The sequence below is a fragment of the Panthera onca genome, chromosome E2 (assembly GCF_046562875.1).
Source record: "Panthera onca isolate mPanOnc1 chromosome E2, mPanOnc1 haplotype 2, whole genome shotgun sequence".
Classification (NCBI taxonomy): Eukaryota; Metazoa; Chordata; class Mammalia; order Carnivora; family Felidae; genus Panthera; species Panthera onca.
This window is the reverse complement of record NC_138353.1, coordinates 3,222,197-3,240,829: the sequence shown is the minus strand read 5'-3', so window position 1 is coordinate 3,240,829 and position 18,633 is coordinate 3,222,197. Positions and strand designations below refer to the sequence as shown.

The 18,633-nt window shown below is 55.8% G+C and overlaps 1 protein-coding gene across 3 annotated transcripts; it reads right to left on the bottom strand.

The window, feature by feature from the left end:
- Positions 1-128: 128 nt before the first annotated feature.
- On the bottom strand, positions 129-18,231 carry PTPRH (protein tyrosine phosphatase receptor type H). Of its 3 annotated transcripts, XM_078439277.2 has the most exons (18): positions 17,883-17,900; positions 17,650-17,758; positions 15,711-15,744; positions 15,227-15,493; positions 12,372-12,626; positions 10,947-11,216; positions 9,718-10,017; positions 9,108-9,374; positions 7,224-7,302; positions 7,048-7,095; positions 4,135-4,225; positions 3,668-3,758; positions 3,308-3,384; positions 3,080-3,214; positions 2,710-2,832; positions 2,333-2,493; positions 833-968; positions 130-725 (listed from the first exon to the last, which is right to left on the bottom strand). In XM_078439277.2, the coding sequence occupies exons 2-18, from the start codon at positions 17,698-17,700 to the stop codon at positions 615-617; spliced, it is 2,496 nt and encodes an 831-aa protein (XP_078295403.2). In that variant the 5' UTR covers positions 17,701-17,758; positions 17,883-17,900; the 3' UTR covers positions 130-614. The 3 variants fall into 3 exon arrangements, with proteins under 3 accessions (XP_078295402.2, XP_078295403.2, XP_060508288.3); XM_078439276.2 differs by lacking the exon at positions 15,711-15,744 and having other exon boundaries at positions 129-725; positions 17,883-18,231; XM_060652305.3 differs by lacking the exon at positions 17,883-17,900 and having other exon boundaries at positions 17,650-17,802.
- Positions 18,232-18,633: the final 402 nt, after the last annotated feature.

The window sequence follows — 18,633 nt, the reverse complement described above, 5'->3', positions numbered from 1 at the left end:
CATCCAAACACATTTTTTTTCGGGTGCAAAATTATGGGTCTCGCTTCTTCCCTAGGACATTTACCTCAGTGCTTAAACATCAGGAATCCAGCCCCACTCCCACCCCAATATTATTTCCAGACCCAGAAATCCACTATAGCAAGCATCCCTGGGGGAGAATAGTGATTTAATAAATTATGGGATAGAAGAAAAAGATATGTACACGCAGTGGGGTGCAGGGAAATCTCAGATCCTAGAAGACAGATTTGGTTTCTGGAATAAAAAATGGGATGGATCCTGTCTGCCTTTGCACCAGGGGTAGCTAGAGTTCCAGACGCGAATTTCTTCCTTCCCCAGAATCCAGCAGCCTAGGCCTCCAGCCTCCTCCTCCCTCGAAGAACTAGGAAAGCCTAACTCCCATCCCTCCTCCTCCAAGGGACCAGGAATCCAGGATACCCACTCCCACCTGCCCTCTGTCCTCCAGGGAAACAGTTTAGACACCCAGGCCTCCCCTCCTCCGGCAAGACTCAGGTGTCTGGGACCCCAGCCCTCTGCTCTCCCAGGGCTCCAGGAATCTGGGCTCAAGTGGAGATCCAGAGTCTGAGTCTCCACTGGGGTCTCAAGTCTCTTGTGGCTTAGACATGCTCATACAGCGGGTTCTCGTATGAAGCCCCTTTCTCTGCTGGGGCTAGGGGTGACTGCTGGAGACCCCGCAGGATGCACTGGTGCAGGAACACGTACTGGGCCTGGGGAGGAGCACGGGGCAGGGGGTGAGGGGTGCCCTTCTGAGCCTGGGCCTGCTTTCCCCCCAGGCCCCACCCCCACCCCCCTGTGCCCTCGGGAACCCCATCACCTCAGTCTGTAGCATGAGAGGCCTGCTCTCCCTCATCTTCCGCACGTAGCTGAAGGCTCCCACAAAACGCTCATGCTCCAGCTGCCGTAGCAGGACATCCAGGGCAATGAAGGTGCCTGTGCGGCCCACGCCAGCACTAGGCAGGAACAAGAAGGGGTCAGGTCACAGGAAGGGGGAGTCTTGGCTGATTGGAGGGATCTATTTTTGGAGCATCCGGGATCACAGTATATTATTCAGCAAGATAGCATTCTGGGGGGATACCGTGTAAGTGGTAAAAGCCACTGTGTGTGACTCTGCCTGGAGCTCCTTCTGTCTGCCCGGCCCTGCCTCCAATGCCCTACGCACCCTTGTCACTTTTCCCAAGCCTGAGAAGTAGGAGCTAACAGCACGCCCATTTTACAGATGGAGAAATGGAGGCTGAGCACAGTGAGGTCGCTTGTCTGTCCCAGGTCACTCTGGAGTTCACACACAAGAAAAAGGAACTCCCAAGCTGACCATTCAAAAATATTTTTTAAACATAAACCCATTTTAAAGTAAACAGTTCAGTGCCATTTAGTATATTCGCGATGTTGTGTGACCACCACATCTAATTAGTTCCCAGACACTTTCGTCCCCCCAGAAGGAGACCCTGTACCCGCTAAGCAGTCACTCCCCACTCTCCATTCTCCCCAGCCCCTGGTGACCATCAATCTGGCTCTGTGGGCATACCTATTCTGGACATCTCCCATAAACGGGATCCTACTACATGTGACCTGTTGTGTCTGTCTCATTTCACTCAGCACCGTGTTATCAAGGTTCTTCCACATGGTGGAATGAACCAGTGCTTCGATCCTTTTTCCGGTTCAAATCAATCGTCTTAACCATTACGCAGGAGTCCCTTCTGTGCTTGGGGGAGGGGATGACCCTCTGCTGGGGACACCTCCAGGGGGTGCTATCCTGGGACAGGGCGGGTGTTAGGACACGGTTCAGCAGAGAATGTAAGAGTGCCACCACAGGCATCAGCTTGACCCCTTACGCCTTGAACCCAAGACGTACGCTTTCTGACTGGGTTTCCCCAGCGCTGTAATGGGGAGGAAACCCTTTCGGTCATGAGGTTGCCCTGAGGACCAGCAAGACCGTGACTGTGGAGTTTCCATCACGTCACTGGCGGTACGTGCTCCCTGAATGCGACTGTCACTGTGACCAGAGCTTCCATTTCAGAGGCTGTCGGCCACTCTGGAGCAAGCCCCTTTTCGTGCCCCCCCCCCCCCACCCATAACCTCCTCTACAGTCTTCAGTATCGACGACAGGAGAGTGATGGGCAGGATGAGGTTCCCAGCGTGCACTGGAGGTGTTTCAAATGTTTCTCAAAACCTTTGACTGTTTCTCTCTCCTGCCCCTCACCCCTTCCTCCCTTCTCTCCACCAACGCATTCCCGTCTTCCTCTCTTCCATCTCCTGTAGAAGGTTCTGGTTCCTGAAACCGGCAGGGGCCATTCTCTTAGAGCCAGCGGGTCCTCACCTGCAGTGCACAATGGGGGGGCCTCCCTCCAGGGTCTGGTCCAGCCACTGCCGGACCATCTTCCGGAAGGCCAGCAAGGGGTCTGGGGAGTGGGGGACGCCGTGGTCTGGCCAGGTCATGTAGTGGAACTGACGTACACGTAGTGTCTTCTGCTCTTGGATCTAGAGAGAGGGAGGGGAGGCTGGGGAGGGAGCGCTCAGCACCCCAGGGTGGGCTGGTTTCTGACTGGTGGGGGGCATCCCTGGGCACACTGTGGTCCCCTGAGACGGTGACGGAAGTCTAGGCTTCAGGAGGGGTTCTGAGGAGTCGACTGCCCAGATAGTTCTGGGGGAGGGAGCGAGGGTTGGGGTGGGGCTGGCAAGGTGGAGCAGACTTACGTGCCGGACCCTCAGGTCTCGTACCGTCCAGTTCTCCAGCACCTTCTCACCCTCCAGGGCCACTTGTAGGTGCCCATATGTGCATGGCTGGGTGTCTAGAGGCCAGTAGTACTCACACTTCACCTGGGGGATGACTGAGAGGTCAGAGAACCTGTCCTGATGCCCATCTACACCGGGGCTCTTGTACTCAGTGCCTGGTGATGAGGCAAGACCTACAGGCAGCCAGGTGTAGATTCATCCCAGCCAGGAGGACCCCTCCTTCTCAAGGCCACTGGGTTATATGGACCAATGGATGGGCTGAGGGTACTGGAGGAGGTTGGGGTCACATGGGAGGTCAAGGCTCAACACCTAGACCCTGCGGATCCCTCACCCGGCCGGACTCCACACAGTTGGTCAGCATGACCAGGGTGCGGCTCTGCTGCTCCCACACCAGGCGCCAGAAGTCAGCCACCGTCTGGGGCAGGGGGCCCTGGGCTGCAATGAACTCGCGGGGGCCCCAGAGACCCTGATGGGAGAAAACAGGCAAGTCACAACCCCCTCCAGTCCTTCTCTGCTCAGCTTTGCTCAACGCCCTCCCGGTTCGCAGCCACAACCTTACAGGTATGAAGCTGGCGTTGATGTAGTCGGAGCCTGGTTCCTCCTGGTGGGGCTTCAGGGATACCCGGGACCAGTCGTCTAGAGGAAGAGGCCAGCATTAGTGAAGCAGAGACAGGCATGGGAGACCCAGGAAGGTATGGAGACAAGACTGAGACCCAAGGACAGAGGTCACGCTGAGGGCACACAGGCTCTGGGAGCCCTAAGAAGGGTGGATTGACCTCAGCAGGGAGGAATGGGCCGGGTGCCCCCCTCACAGGGGGTAAGAGCTTTGTGTCCCATAGGGAATAAGGGAAGGGGCCAGGGATGGGGTATTGACAAAGTCACGGCCAGGGGTAAAGTCAGCAGAGGCCTTAAGACTCACAGGGCAGCACATTTCGGTAACGGTTCTTGGCACTGTTTTCGAGAGCTGAGGCCACCATTTGCGACTGCTTGGTGCCCTCCAGAGCCAATCGCTGCGGGCAGAGGCAGAGAGAGAGGGGGCGAGCATGGACCCTGGAGTCTCTCCATCTTTCCCGGAGGACACCCCCGTTCAGCACCGCCCCACTCACCCCCGCGCCCTGGAATTCTGTAGCACCCACAGAAACATGTACCATCACCCCGCAGGGCATTGGGGAGGCTTGGGGGACAGCGGGGACCAGAGAGATAGGCGACAGAAGACACAACACGGGGAAACCAACGTGTTTCTTTAGGGCTGACCCGAGGGCCCGTAACGGTGTCACAGGCGAAAACATAATTGTGCCTGAATTTTTTTGCATAAGCAAAGAAAGGTGTGGCAAGGTCTGGGGTGGGCACGTGGGGCTCAGCTCAGCCCCTCGCTTGTCACCACACCTGGTACTCCATTGCGAAGCCGCCATTGGCATCCCTCTCGTTCTTCCTCACGTGGGCAGCAAAGTCTTGTGCCGGGATGTTCTCCAGGAGGCTGTGGGAAAAGGGCAGAGTTTAACTTCCCTTGGCCATGTGATCTTGGGATAAAAGAAAGGGCTTTTTTTTTTAAGTTTATTTTTATCTATTTTGACAGGCAGAGAGCAAGCGGGGGAGGGGCAGAGAGAGAGACAGAAGCCCAAGCAGGCTCTGAGCTGTCAGCAGAGTCCGCCGTGGGGCTGGAACTCACAAACCGTGAGATCATGACCTGAGCTGAAGTCACTGAGCCACCCAGACACCCCTGGGCCTTTTTTTTGGGGGGGGGGGTGTCTCTCTTTATTTCTTTTGACCCCCTTCTCCCAACTCAACTACCCTCCACCCTCTGCCTTGGGCAACCAATATCTGTTCTCAGGATCTATCAATTCAGTGTTTTAAATTTTTTTCAAATATGGGGCACTTGGGTAGCTCAGTCAGTTAAGCATCAGACTTAACTTCGTCAGACTTGATTTCGGCTCAGGTCATGATCTCCCAGTTCAGGAGATCGAGCCCCGCTGACAGTACAGAGCCTGCTTGGGATTTTCTCTCTCACCCCTCTCTCTCTGCCCCTGCCCTGCTCACTCTCTCTGTGTGTGGACACAGGCCACATCATGGGTGAACTTGGGGAACATTATGCTAGCTCAGATAAGCCAGTCACAGAAGGACCAATACTGTGTGAATCCACCTCTGTGAGGTCCCTAGAGGAGTCAAATCCACAGAGACAGAGAGTAGACCGGGCGGGGCACCAGGGGCTGATGGAGGCGGAGGGGGGATCCTGTTCAATGGGGACAGAGTTTGGGTTTTGCAAGATGAAAAAGTTCTGGAGACAGACGGTGGGGACAGCTGCACAACAGTGGGGGCGCCTGGGTAGCTACGTCATTTCAGCGTGAGCTCGTGAGTTCGAGTCTCGCTTCAGGCTCTGTGCTGACGGCTCAGAGCCTGGAGCCTGCTTCCGATTCTGTGTCTCCCTCTCTCTCTGCCCCTCCCCTGCTGGCTGTCTCTCTCTCAAAAATAAATAAACATTAAACATTTTTTTTTTTTTAAATTCTTTGACCTCACGCAGCTCCAGCTCCTTCTTGCTCGTCCTCTTGTAAGACAGCTTTATAAACACGGTCTTGACCCAGTTCGGAGGCCGGGGGCTAGAGGCCAGTCCGGCCCCCTTCTTGAGCAGTGGTCAAGCCCACACGCCCACCACCTCGTGCATGTGGCTCTCACACACTGAGCCACTATGCACCTGCCCTCAGCCCTCAGGGCCGGGTGCCTGACAACCAGAGGCAGCCCTTACACCCCGGAGCTCGCCCAAATCATTGCACTGGGCTCGAGCTACCCATTCCTTCCCACGGAAACCATAACTAAGGCTCTTGCCCACCATTGTCCCCACCTCCCCTGCCTCCCGACTGAGCCTGTGTGACTTACTGAGGACTCCCCTCTTGGGATCTGTTGCCTTTATCACACCTAAGCAACAACAAAGCCTGTTAACACAGCCCGTGCACGTTTAAACTGCTCACACACACCAGTTTTCTCTGCTTGTTTTCTCCACATCACCAATGCCTGGTGTCTGCAGCACCACTCCACAGGGGAGTGACCCCTTTCCCCAAAGTCCCCCTATCCTATTTGCCTCCTTACCTCCAATTCTTTTTTTTTTAATTTTTTTAATGTTTATTTATTTTTGAGAGAGAGAGACAGAGCGTGAGTGGGGGAGGAGCAGAGTGAGAGGGAGACACAGAATCGGAAGCAGGCTCCAGGCTCCGAGCTGTCAGCACAGAGTCCGACGCGGGGCTCGAACCCTCGAACTGGGAGATCATGACCTGAGCCGAAGTCGGACGGACGCTCAACCCACTGAGGCACCCAGGTGCCCCTCCTTATCTCCAATTCTAAGGGTCTCCTCTCAGTCCATCCTTGGAGGGATGGCTCAGCAGCATTTAGTGCTGCTCCTGTCTTCTTCCTGGACCCGCTTCCCTCACGTGACACTCTGGTGCCACTCTGCTCAGTCGCCAAGATACCCAACATTCTCTAAACGCTCCAAGCATGCTCCTGCCCCAGGGCCTTTGCACCTGCTGGTCCCTCTTCCTGGAACGCCATTTCCCAAGATGTGCACATGAGTCTGTGCACAAATGACTTCCTCTTAGTCATCTTCTTGGTATGGCTTTACCTGGACAATTTTCTCCAATTTTCTCTAATTTTAACACCCTATCTTAAATATTCTTCTACCTTTTCTGGGGCGCCTGGGTGGCTCAGGAGGTTAAGTGTCCAACTCTTGCTTTCAGCTCAGGTCACGATCTCACGGTTGGGAGACAGAACCCCACGTTGGGCTCTGTGCTGGGCATGAAACCTGCTTAAGATTCTCTCTCTCACTCTCACTCTCTCGCTCTCTCTGCCCCTCCCCCGCTTGCACTCTCTCTCAAAAACAAAAGGAAAAAATAATAAAACAAAATAGGCTTCTACCTTTTCTATCGCCACTTCTTGCTCTACTGCCTCCTGTATCACAATCTCTATTATCTTGTTTATTAATGATTTTTTGTGCTCGAATGTAAGCTTCACGAAGGCAGAAATCTTTGTTTCTCTCACGGTGTCCTCTGTGCCTAGAACAGTGCCTGACACATGATACACGTGCTGAGTGAATCTTTTGTTGGATGAACATAATCCCAGAGCTGGAGTTGGTTCCAGAGCCCTCGGCCCAGGCTGGAGGGGGGGTGATGAAAGGCTTGTGATCCTTGGGGCAGAGAGCATTGCGTGTCAGGGTGCGCTGAGCCCACCCGTTGACCTATCCGGTGACCAGCAAGCACCCCTCGATTTGACCTGACACTGCTTCTTCCAGATACTTCTCCAACACTTTCTGCTTACCTGGAGCCCAGAACCTTGGGTGCCGGTTTCCTCTGGCTCTTCTTGTGCCTGGGAAAGAGACATTGGAACAGAAGGCTTGGGGGGGGGGGGGTCAGGCCGGAACAGGGATCCTCACCCTCTCCCTGCCACCCCGTCCCCACCCGAAGATGGTCAGTCAGCCCTGTGACGAGTCCCACCTCTTCTTCAGGAAGAAAATCAGCAGGCCCACCAGGATGAGAAACAGGACCACACCGACAATGGCTCCAGCGACAACCCCTGGGTTAGGAAGTATGGGGACCGTTGGAGTTGGCCTCTTCCACTGGCAACCTGTCTCTCCTACCTCTGTCCTCACCCAGACTGTGACCAGAGGGCTGACAGGGCAGATGCGAGGGCAGAGAAAGGAGAGGAGAAAGCCTCTGGATAGAGCCCCACCTCCCACCCAACTTTCCCGAAGAGCCTGGTCCAAAGGTATCATTTGCTCAGGTAACCTGGCTGCCAGAGTGCCTCTTCCCCTCCTTGGCCCAGATTAATGATTCTCGGCGTGGGCGATTCTGTCACCGATGTCTGGGGACATTCTGGGTTGGCACCATGGGAGTGGTGTCGCACTGGCATCCAGCAGGCGGGGGTCAGGGGCACTGCTCAACATCCTACAATGTACAGGATGGCCCCCACAGCAAAGAACGATCCATCCCCAAATGTCAGTAGGGTCAAGATTGAGAAACCACATTGATGGCATTGATGCCTCCCGCCAGAACAGAGGTTCGTGTTCTCAGAGGTTCTGTTTGCTAGCAGAAGGGCACCCCTGCAGTGGTGGTGCCCACGGTCTTGGCCCCAGGCTCTAATGGGCACAGATCCCTCAGGGTCTGTCCTTAGATACCTGGTCTTGGAGCAGACTCCAGCCCACAGCCTGCCTCCATCAGCTGTCGTGGCCCCAGGATGCAGCTTCCCAACAGCCCTGGTTACGAGGACCTGTCAAAAGGCTCTAGAAGGGTCTCACACAGCCCATTCCCCTAATGGACCTGGTCCCCATGAATTGGACACGGGCATCTTTCCTCTCCCTTCCAGAGACCCTCTTTGCTGCTAAGCAAGAGACGTTCCTGGGCAGCAGGAACCAGAGAAGCCCAGTTGGGCATCTATTTATCATCGCTCCAACCTGCCATCTCAGAGATGCAATCTTATAAGAGGTCCTGATTCATAGAAGGTGACAGATGGGGCCCAGTGAAGCTTATGGCCACCATCAAAGGTATATGATCAGAGTTTTACTAAGTATGAGGCCCAAACCTCTCCCAAATACGCCACCGATGAGTGGAAAATGGTGCAGTCGTGTTGGGGAAAAAAAGTTTGGCACTTCTCCAGAAGATAAACACAGAGTTAAGTACTTGATCCTACAACTCCACTCCTGGAGATACACCCAAGAGGAAGAAAGTTCCTTTCTGCACAGGAATGGGTACATGAATGTCCATAGCACCATTACTCGTAATAGCCAAAGAGTGGAGACCACCCAACAGACCCATCCACAGACGAACGGATAAACGAAATGTGGTCCCTGCGTATGGTGGAATATTATTTAACAATAAAAAGCAATGAAGCACTGATACGTGCTACAACATTGATGGACCTTAGAGACGGTACAGCAGGTGAGAGAAGCCTGCCACCAAAGACTGATGATATACATCACAGAAGGATGATGATATTTTTAGGAGACGTCCGGAACAAGCAAATCTACAGAGACAGAAGATAAATTTGAGATTACCGAGGCCAGGCTGGTGGGGAAGTGAGGGAATTAGGGGCTGATGGTGTAAGGAGGTGATTTTTCTTTAGTGAGTAATGAAAATAGTGTAAGAGTGATGGGTTGGCCAAGTCCTGTGGGTGTAGTGAAGCCATTAGCTGTACACTGTCAGTGGGTGAATTGTATGGTATGTGAATTATATCTCAAGAGAGCGGTTTTGAAGAAAGCAGCAAAGAAAGCAAACAGGGAAACACAAAGGACCCCTTGTGTAGGTAAGGCTCCTTCACAACAGAGCCCGATGGGATCTAGAGAGCCTTTCACCGTAGCTCTGTCCCCGTGGGGATCTGCTCACCTGCATTCTCCGTGTGGCAGGTCACAGGGGCAGACGGGGCCCTCATTCCATCCCAGATGGTGGTGACGGTGGCTGGGTAAGACTGAGCTGGCTGGAGATCCCACACAGACACGCCCCTCCCACAGGACGATCCATTCTGGCAGTCCCGCTGTCCACCCACCTGCAACTCAAAGGCCTCGTAGCCTCCCACGGGGCAGGACCAGGTCAAGATGACCCCGTGGCCCCCAGAGGTGCTGATGCAGGAGGTGATGGTGACTGGGCTCGGGGCTGGGTGGAGGGGACAGGAGGAGTCAGTAGGAGCCATAAGGGTGCCTTTCCATCTCCCCACCCTACCCCCACTTCCCACCGCTGGTGCCAATTCTCTGAGAACTAGCACATCCTTTCCCTCCCAAAACCAAAACACCTCTCTTCAGCTCTCATTTTCTGTCCTCCCCCAATGGACACGCAACAGATCCCTTCGGACTACCACTCCCATGAGCCCTTGGGCTCTCTGTATCACTGCAGCTTAGCAAGGCATGACCCCATGGCCTGATGGGATTTGGAGTCCACTCTTCCCATTGCCCCCGGACCCCACCTCAGCTCCCACCAGGTAGAAGGGGGCCCATGTCACCTGTGGATGCAAGGAGGCTCTGCGCATAACTGGTCACGTTGTTCCTGTCTGCCCACACCCTGAAGGTGTACAGAGTCCCGGGTTCCAGGGTCTGCACCTCATACCAACTGTCATTGGTCCTGCCTGTGTGGTTGGTCTGATGTCCCTGGGGGTCTTGCTGTCCCTGGGGATATCCCCCAGGGGTCCACTGGACCCAGTACATGTAGAGCTGAGAGTGAGGGTCTGTGGGGACCTTCCACCGCAGGATGATTGAGTTGTTCGTCTGGTTTTCCTTGTGTAGATCCATGACTGTGTTGGGAGCTGAGGAGAGAGGACAGGAGGTCAAGGGGGCGGGTGTATCCTCAAGGACCCTCCCGTCTGAGCCTGCCCACCTCCCCGACCCCTCAGTCACCAGACGAGTCCACTTGCTAAGAAGAGTGAACCGCAGAAAAGAGGCCAGGTGGGGACCAGGATCACCGGGGCCCTCTCTGTCCTGAGTCTATCGCCCTGGGTCCTACGCATCACCTTTTTCAGGTGAGCAGACCGAGGCAGGGTCCTTCCTTACTTCCAGGCCCTTCTTTCTTTCTTTTTTTTTTTAAATTTTTTTTTAACGTTTTATTTATTTTTGAGACAGAGCATGAACGGGGCAGGGGCACAGAGAGAGGGAGACACAGATTCAGAAGCAGGCTCCAGGCTCTGAGCCATGAGGCCAGAGCCCGACGTGGGGCTCGAACTCACGGACCGCGAGATCGTGACCTGAGCTGAAGTCGGACGCTTAACCGACTGAGCCACCCAGGCGCCCCCAGGCCCTTCTTTCTTGACGGAGCTGTTGTCTTTAGTCTTCTTAGCCCAAATAGCCGAAGACTAAACAGTTCCAGGCTTCATGCATACACAGTGAACCTAGTTCCTGGGGGTAATTTTGGCTCCTGTCACACTTGGAACCCTTCACATATAGGCTGAGAGCTGGGTTGCTTGGGGTTCAGCTAGTATACTGGGATGAGCTGTGCCCTTCTGTCTTCTGGCTTTGTTGGTTCCTGAGGGGTGGTGCTGGATGGTCAGGGGCTCTCTTCATCCCCAAAGACAGACCTCGCAATTAGAAAGTTCTGGCTGCAGAGGACGGACTCTTCCTAGAAGGCAGACTTACAGGCTCAAGGTTCTATGAGGCTAGATGGGGTCACCAAGTCTCCCCAACCCTCTCTCTCTCCCATTCCAATAGTACTGGCTCTGTCTAGAACTAGCGCGAGTCTCACCAGTGGCTCCAGTGAGTGTCTGGTTGTCACTGCTGACCTCATTCCTCTCTGCCCAGACGGTGACGATGTACAAGCTCCCAGCTTCCAGTTCTGTTAGTATGATCCCGGTATCTGTGGTGTTCCGGATGCTAATGGCGCTGGTGCTCTCCTTGACCCATGAGACCCCGTAGGTGTAGAGAGGATGATCTGGGTCCTGGGGAGCTGTCCAGCTCAAGGTGATGGAGCTGTTGGTCTGCTTCTGCACACTGAGGCTCATCACTGCGTTGGGGACTGGCAGAAGGAACAGAGGGTCAGAATATCCTCTCCCTGGTCCACGAGAATCCAAAACACACGGACGGACCTCCTCCTGGGGCAGCCAGTCTTGTTAAAGAGCATTTCTAGACATGGAACCTGGGGGTAGGGACGGGACACCTGCAGCCTTATGCTCAGCCGCAGACTCCCAGACAGGCCGGTCCCCAGAAAAGGCCACCTCTCTCCTGTGGACTCAGGATTTGGGCACTGCTCGGCAAGACTGTAAAGACGGTGGCTGCATCCCAGAACCCAAAGGTGGTGCTCTCTTTGCTGGTTCTTCAGCTCTCACCAAAAGAGAGAGTGGGCATTGATGTTTGTCACTGGGGGGCTTACTGGGGTTCTTGTCTGGAACCAGCACAGAATTCATTCTTTTCTGCCCACACAGAGAGAATTTATACAAGGTCCCAGTTTTGGGTCCCTCTACCGTGAAACTGAAGTTTTGGATAAGTGTTGGGTCTCAATTCTGTCTCCCTCTCCAGTTCACTGGACCCAATAAGTGTAGTCCCAAAGGCCAGGGCCCAGGGGGCACCTCCCAATCTAGCTGATGGAGTTGGTGGCCTGAGCTTCCATTCTCAAGACCGTGATACAGTTGGGAACCAGGAGAAGAAGAGTCGGAGGGTCAGAGTGTCCACATTCCATGGTACCTAATGTCCCCACAGTTGAGGCAACATGCCTGTGCTCCCTACACAGTCCTGGTGGCTAAGGAGAGACACCCCCTAGTCTCAATGTCTGTATTCTAGAGGGTCCCAGACCCTGACTGATCCCAGCTCAGAACCTGTGATGTTCTTTCTTCAAATCCTGGTCAACGTGACCCAAAGAGATGCTCAAAAATAAATAAACGTTTTTTTATTTATTTTTATTAAAAAAATTTTTTTTTGTAACGTTTATTTATTTTTGAGACAGAGAGAGACAGAGCATGAACGGGGGAGGGTCAGAGAGAGGGAGACACAGAATCTGAAACAGGCTCCAGGCTCCGAGCTGTCAGCACAGAGCCCGACACGGGGCTCGAACTCACGGACCGCGAGATCACGACCTGCGCGAAGTCGGCCGCTCAACCGACTGAGCCACCCAGGTGCCCCTAAATAAACGTTTTTTAAAGGGGAGAGAGAGAGAACTGCAGCAGGTGGCACTCACCTGTGGTGGCGTTGCAAACTGTCGCGGAGCTGACGACTCCATTTTTCTCTGCCCACACGGCAAATCCATACAAGGACCCGGGTTGCAGTCCGCCCACCACGAAGCTGGTGTTGGTTGTGTTCTGCGTCTCACTCCCAGTCCACTGGATCCAGTAGACGTAGTTCTGAAAGTCAGGGTCATCTGGCTCCTCCCAGATCAGGGTGACGGAGCTGGTGGTCTGAGCCTCTACCTTCAAGTTCCTGACGGGATAGGGGTCTGAAAAATTAGGGAAAGGGGTCCGGTGTCAGCAAGGGAGCTAGATCAGGGGTACAGTCAGTGGATATTTTTAGCCCTCAAAGTCTCCAGTCCTGCCTCGACTACTGGTCCCAGGAGAGGTAAGGCGTGTGGTCTAGACCAGCGCTTGTCCAACTTCAGTGTGCGTACATAACACTGGGGATCTCGTTAAGATTCGGGTTCTCGTTCGGTGGGTCTGAGACGAGACCCAGACTCTGCATCTCCAGCCAGTTCTCGGCACACGCCGGCACTGCCCACCCACGGACCAGAGTTTGAGTAGCAAGAGTCTAGACCAGCAGTTTCCAACAGAACTGCTGCAAAGATGGAAATGCTCTCCCAAGGCCCAGTATAAGAGACGCTATCCCAGGGGGATACGGAGGGGGACTGGGACCCCCTCATCTGAGCTCTTGAGCACATAAAACATGAAACTGGATTTTCCATTTTAGTGAACTGAATTTTAAATAGCCCCACGGGGGGCGCCTGGGTGGCTCAGTCGGTTGAGCGGCTGACTTCAGCTCAGGTCACGATCTCGCGGGCCGTGAGTTCAAGCCCCGCGTCAGGCTCTGTGCTGACAGCTCAGAGCCTGGAGCCTGTTTCCGATTCTGTGTCTCCCTCTCTCTGACCCTCCCCCGTTCATGCTCTGTCTCTTTCTGTCTCAAAAATAAATAAATGTTAAAAAAAAAATTAAATAGCCCCACGGGGGTGACCGGGGGAGGGGCTCTAGGCCAGAGCGGCTCTAGAGCGAGGAAACTGTCCACGTCAGGATGATGGAGCTGACGATCGGAGTTTGCATCGTCAAGACCAGACATGGTTGAGAACCAGGAGAAGAGTCAGAGGGTCAGGGTGTCCACGTTCCATGGTGCACACAGGGAGGCCAGATTTGTCGGCGATCCTATGGGTTCTCAACCATCTCCTACCACCCTCCTCAAGCAGAACAAAAGGGAACGAAACAGGGGGCGGGACCTGAGGAACCTTCGAGGGTCTTCCTGGAGCCAGGAACCTTGTTCTTCTCTGCCCGAACAGAAAGTTCACATGAGGACAGTGACTGAAGTCCTGCCCCACTCCCCACTTTGTAACCGGTGACGGTCCTGTTTTGGGTCTCACTTTTGTCACTGTCTCCGTGCCACTGGACCCAGTCAGCAGGTGCATCTCTGAGGCTCTGGGTCCTTGGGGACCTCCCGGTGCGGGGTGATAGAGCTGTTGGTCCAAGTCTCCCCCCTCAGGTTTCTCACAGGGCTGGGGGGCTGAAAGCTGGGACTGTGCGGGGTCGGGAGGGGTCCTAAGCTCTGTGTGACCGCTGAGCCCTTGCAGTGCACCTGCTCCTGCTCCAACAATGTGATATCGGTGCAAAATACACACTGTGCTTTGAGAAGCGGGTATGAAGTTAAGAACATATCTTGGGGCACCCGGGGGGCTCAGTCGCTTGAGCGTCCGACTTCGGCTCAGGTCATGATCTCACAGTTCTTGAGTTCAAGCCCTGCATCGGACTGTGTGCTGACAGCTCAGAGCCTGGAGCCTGCTTCCGATTCTGTATCTCCCTCTCTCTCTGCCCCTCCTCAACTCGTTCTCTCTCTCTCTCTCTCTCTCTCTCTCTCAAGAAATAAACATTTAAAAAATGTAAACTATCTTCTGGTTCTTATATATGTCGATTACACTGCAAAATGATAATATTGATAATATTTGGGGGCACGTGGCTGACTCAGTCAGTAGAGCATGCGACTCTTGATCTCAGGGGTGTGGGTTCGAGCCCCAGGTTGCTCGTGGAGGCTGCTTTTGAAAATGGATAAGCCTGGGTGACTCAGTCAGTTAAGCATCTGACTCTTGATTTTGGCTCAGGTCATGATCTCATGGCTTGTGGGCTCGAGCCCCATGTCGATCTCTGTACTGACAGTGGGGAGGCTTCTTGGGATTCTCTTTCTCTCTCTCTCTCTCTGCCCCTCCCCAACTTGCTCGCACATGTGCTCTCTCTCTCTCTCTCTCAAAATAATTAAATAAACTTTAAAAAATGATAATATTTTGGATCTATTGAGCGAAATAAATTCTCACTTTATAATTGATTTCACGTTTCATTTTACTACTTTTAAATTTCTTTGTCTTTTTAAGTAATCTCTACACCTCATGTGGGGCTCAAACCCACAACCTGGAGATCAAGAGTCACATGCTCTTGATCTGAGCCAGCCAGGCACCCATCTTTTTACTTATTTTTAAAGTGGTTGACATTGGGGCACCTGGGTGGCTCGGTCGGTTAAGCGTCCGGCTTCCGCTCAGGTCGTGATCTCGCGGTTCGGTTTGTGAGTGGGAGCCTGGCTTTGGGCTCTGTGCTGACAGCTCAGAGCCTGGAGCTGCTTCAGATTCTGTGTCTCCCTCTCTCTCTGCCCCTCTCTTGCTCATGCTCTGTCTGTCTCTCTCTCTCTTTCAATAAATAAACAAACAAACATTAAAGTGGTTGATCGAAAACTTAAATTTACACATTTGCTTCCGTTCAATTTCTCTTGGGCGACAGAACCTGCCATGTCCTTGTCGCTGCCGGCCACCTTTTGGGAAAAGCAGAAGTCAAGAACATGGCCATGACTGCCTCTCACCTGTGCTGGTTTGCAGAGTCTGCTTGGAGCTGTTGGTCTCATCCTGCTGCACCCCCACGGAAGACTCATGCGGAGACCTGGGCCCGAGTCCGTCCACCGTGAAACTGGTGTCGGTCGTGCGCGGGGCCTCGGTTCCGCCATCCCGTCCGGTCCACAGGCCCCAGGGGGTGTGGTGCCTCCGGTCCAGGCCACGGGGCGTCTGCCACTGCAGGGTGATGGAGCTGGGGGTCCGGGCCTCTGCAGTCAGGTTCTTGCCGGGGCTGGGGGCTGAGGATCAGGAAGGAGGGCCCGGGGTGAGCACAGGAGGTCAGTACTGGGCCTTCCACGACGCCCAGCGCTTGCCTGAGTCCAGAAAGGACCGTTTCCTTGAGTGCCGGCCATGGATCACCGTGCCCTCCGTGAGACCACCTCCCCACACCAGAGCTCACACGGGTTTGGGTGCAACCTCTCCGTGTGGGCGGTAGACTCAGCAGGGGTCACTCACCAGCCGCCCTGGCCCCTGTCCAGCCGCACAGGCCCTGGGAGAACACAGAGGGGAGAGTCAGACTCCGAGCCTCGTCTCCCTTGACCCAGGGGAGACTGCAGGGCTGGTGGCAGGGGGGAGGGGGGAGGAGGAATCTGGCCAGCCACCCTCCCGTCCTCTGCCCTAACCCAAGTCGCTGGGGCCTGAGGGAGAGGAGGGACACGGCCAGCTGTCTCCTCCCCCGAGGCTCTGCTCTAACAAAGGTCACTGCAACATCCATCTGTCTTTTCTTGGTGTGTGTGTGCTGCAGCCGGGAGTGTGGCAGGGGCGGGGCTCCAGGGACCCAGGAGTTAGGGTTGGCTCCGCTGATAAGGCCAGAGGATAATGGTTACACATTCAGAAAAATATGGCTCTGGAAGACGAGGGCCAGGAAGTTAATCAGCAAAGTGGTAATGGGGGAAGATACTGAGGTTGGGGACCAGGAGCCAGACACCTGGTCTGAGGGAGGAGGGGCCGGGGGCCTGGACCCCTGGGTCTGAGGGAGGAGGGGCTGGAGTCTGGACTCCTGGGTCTGAGAGAGGAGGGGCTGGGGGTCTGGACTCCTGGGTCTGAGGGAGGAGCGGCCGGGGGTCTGGATTTCTGGATCTGAGGGAGGAGGGGCTGGGGGTCAGGACTCCCTCATCTGAGGGAGGAGGGGCTGGGGGTCTGTTCTCCTGGGTCTGAGGGAGGAGGGGCTGGGGGCCTGTTCTCCTGGGTCTGAGGGAGGAGGGGCTGGGAGCCTGGACTCCTGGGTCTGAGGGAGGAGGGCACTGGGAGCCTGGACCTCTGGGTCTGAGGGAGGAGGGGCTGGGGGTCTGGACTCCTGGGTCTGAGGGAGGAGGGGCTGGGGGTCAGGACTCCCTCATCTGAGGGAGGAGGGGCTGGGGGTCTGTTCTCCTGGGTCTGAGGGAGGAGGGGCTGGGGGCCTGTTCTCCTGGGTCTGAGGGAGGAGGGGCTGGGAGCCTGGACTCCTAGGTCTGAGGGAGGAGGGGCTGGAGTCTGGACTCCTGGGTCTGAGAGAGGAGGGGCTGGAGTCTGGACTCCTGGGTCTGAGGGAGGAGGGACTGGGGGCCTGGACTCCTGGACTCCTGGGTCTGAGGGAGGAGGGGGTTGCGGGGTCTGGACTCCTGGGTCTGAGGGAGGAGGGCCTGGGGCCGGGACTCCTGGGTCTGAGGGAGGAGAGGTTGGGGGTCTGGACTCCTGGGTCTGAGGGAGGAGGCCTGGGGCCTGGACTCCTGGGTCTGAGGGAGGAGGGCCTGGGGCTGGGACCCCTGGGTCTGAGGGAGGAGGCCTGGGGCCAGGACTCCTGGGTCTGAGGGAGGAGGGGCTGGGGACAAGGACTCCTGGGTCTGAGGGAGGAGGGGGCCAGGGGCCTGCACTCCTGGGTCTGAGGGAGGAGGGGCTGGAGTCTGGACTCCTGGGTCTGAGGGAGGAGGGCACTGGGAGCCTGGACCTCTGGGTCTGAGGGAGGAGGGGCTGGGGGCAGAACTCCAGGATCTGAGGGAGGAGGGGGCTGGGAGCAGGACTCCTAGGTCTGAGGGAGGAGGCCTGGGGCCAGGACTCCTGGGTCTGAGGGAGGAGGGGCTGGGGCTGGGACCCCTGGGTCTGAGGGAGGAGGCCTGGGGCCAGGACTCCTGGGTCTGAGGGAGGAGGGCCTGGGGCTGGGACCCCTGGGTCTGAGGGAGGAGGGTCTGGGGCCCGGACTCCTGAGTCTGAGGGAGGAGGCCTGGGGCCCAGACTCCTGGGTCTTTGAGGGCACGCCTGAGTCTTGCCAGAAAGCACCGTTCACTCTCACAGTGGACGGCAGTATCTGAGAGCCCAGGTGTGAGGCTCACTGACAAGCCGGAAGCCTGCTTCCTTCTCCGGGAAGCTCCTACTCCCTCAGGACCCCAGCTCCCCACCCCTGTCTGGGAGCACTCACCAACAGCACCAGGCTCCCCCAGGCCCCGAGGCTCCCTCCGGTCCCCATCATGTCTCCAGACACTGCCGAGGGACCCAGGTGTCCCAGCCCTGACCTTCCACCTGCTGGACTTTAAACGCGAGAATTTCCCCTTTCTGAGTCTCATGGTGGTGAAGCCATGGGCCAGGGTGGGAAGGGAGGAGGAGGAAGTGGAGGCTCCCGGCCCCGCCCCACCCCTCAGCCCTGGTCCTCACCTCTGCGCACTCCTGCGCGCCGGCCCCGCCTCTCCGGCCGTGGGGTCTCCCCTCCCGCATCCCCTCGCGCTGCCCCACCCAAATCGCCTGGGTCAGGGCCCGCTTCCCCGCCAGCGCCGCTGCCGCCTCCATGAATGCACAGAGCAGGTCCCGAATGGTCAGGCGGGAGTCAGGCCTGGGACAGAGACAGCTCCAGCTCCATCTGTCAAGGGGAGGCTGGGTCCAAAGCCCTGTCCTGTGGTGGGCTCTGTGCATTGACTCAGGCCCCGTCACCTCTCCCTGCCTCCACAGCACAGCGGCCCTCACGGTGTGAGCCCTGTTCATTATCACTCCTGCCTGCCTATCACATATGACATGGCATATGGGCCCCCCGCCCTCCCCCCCCCCCCCCCGCCAGGTGCACCCTCCTCCTGTCCTCCAACCATCTCCCTCCTCCCCTTCCCTGGGGATGGAGTCAGAGATGGACCACACTGGGTTGGACGGGGTCAGGACACTGTGCTATTTCTGTCACAGGCCAAACTGTTAGTATTTGCTTATTTGCCTCGCCCGCCCCGTTTGACCTTGACCGAGTGGCTTAGACTCGCAGTGACTCAGATTCCCCAGCTGTAAAAACATGAATACAACTGCTTATCGATATACTGTGGGTAAGAAATGACTGCGTACATATAAAATCTTAGAATGATGGCCGGCCCTTTTAAAACGCTTGATAAATCATAGCCACGTTTATTTATTTGTAATGGTTGTTCGTTTA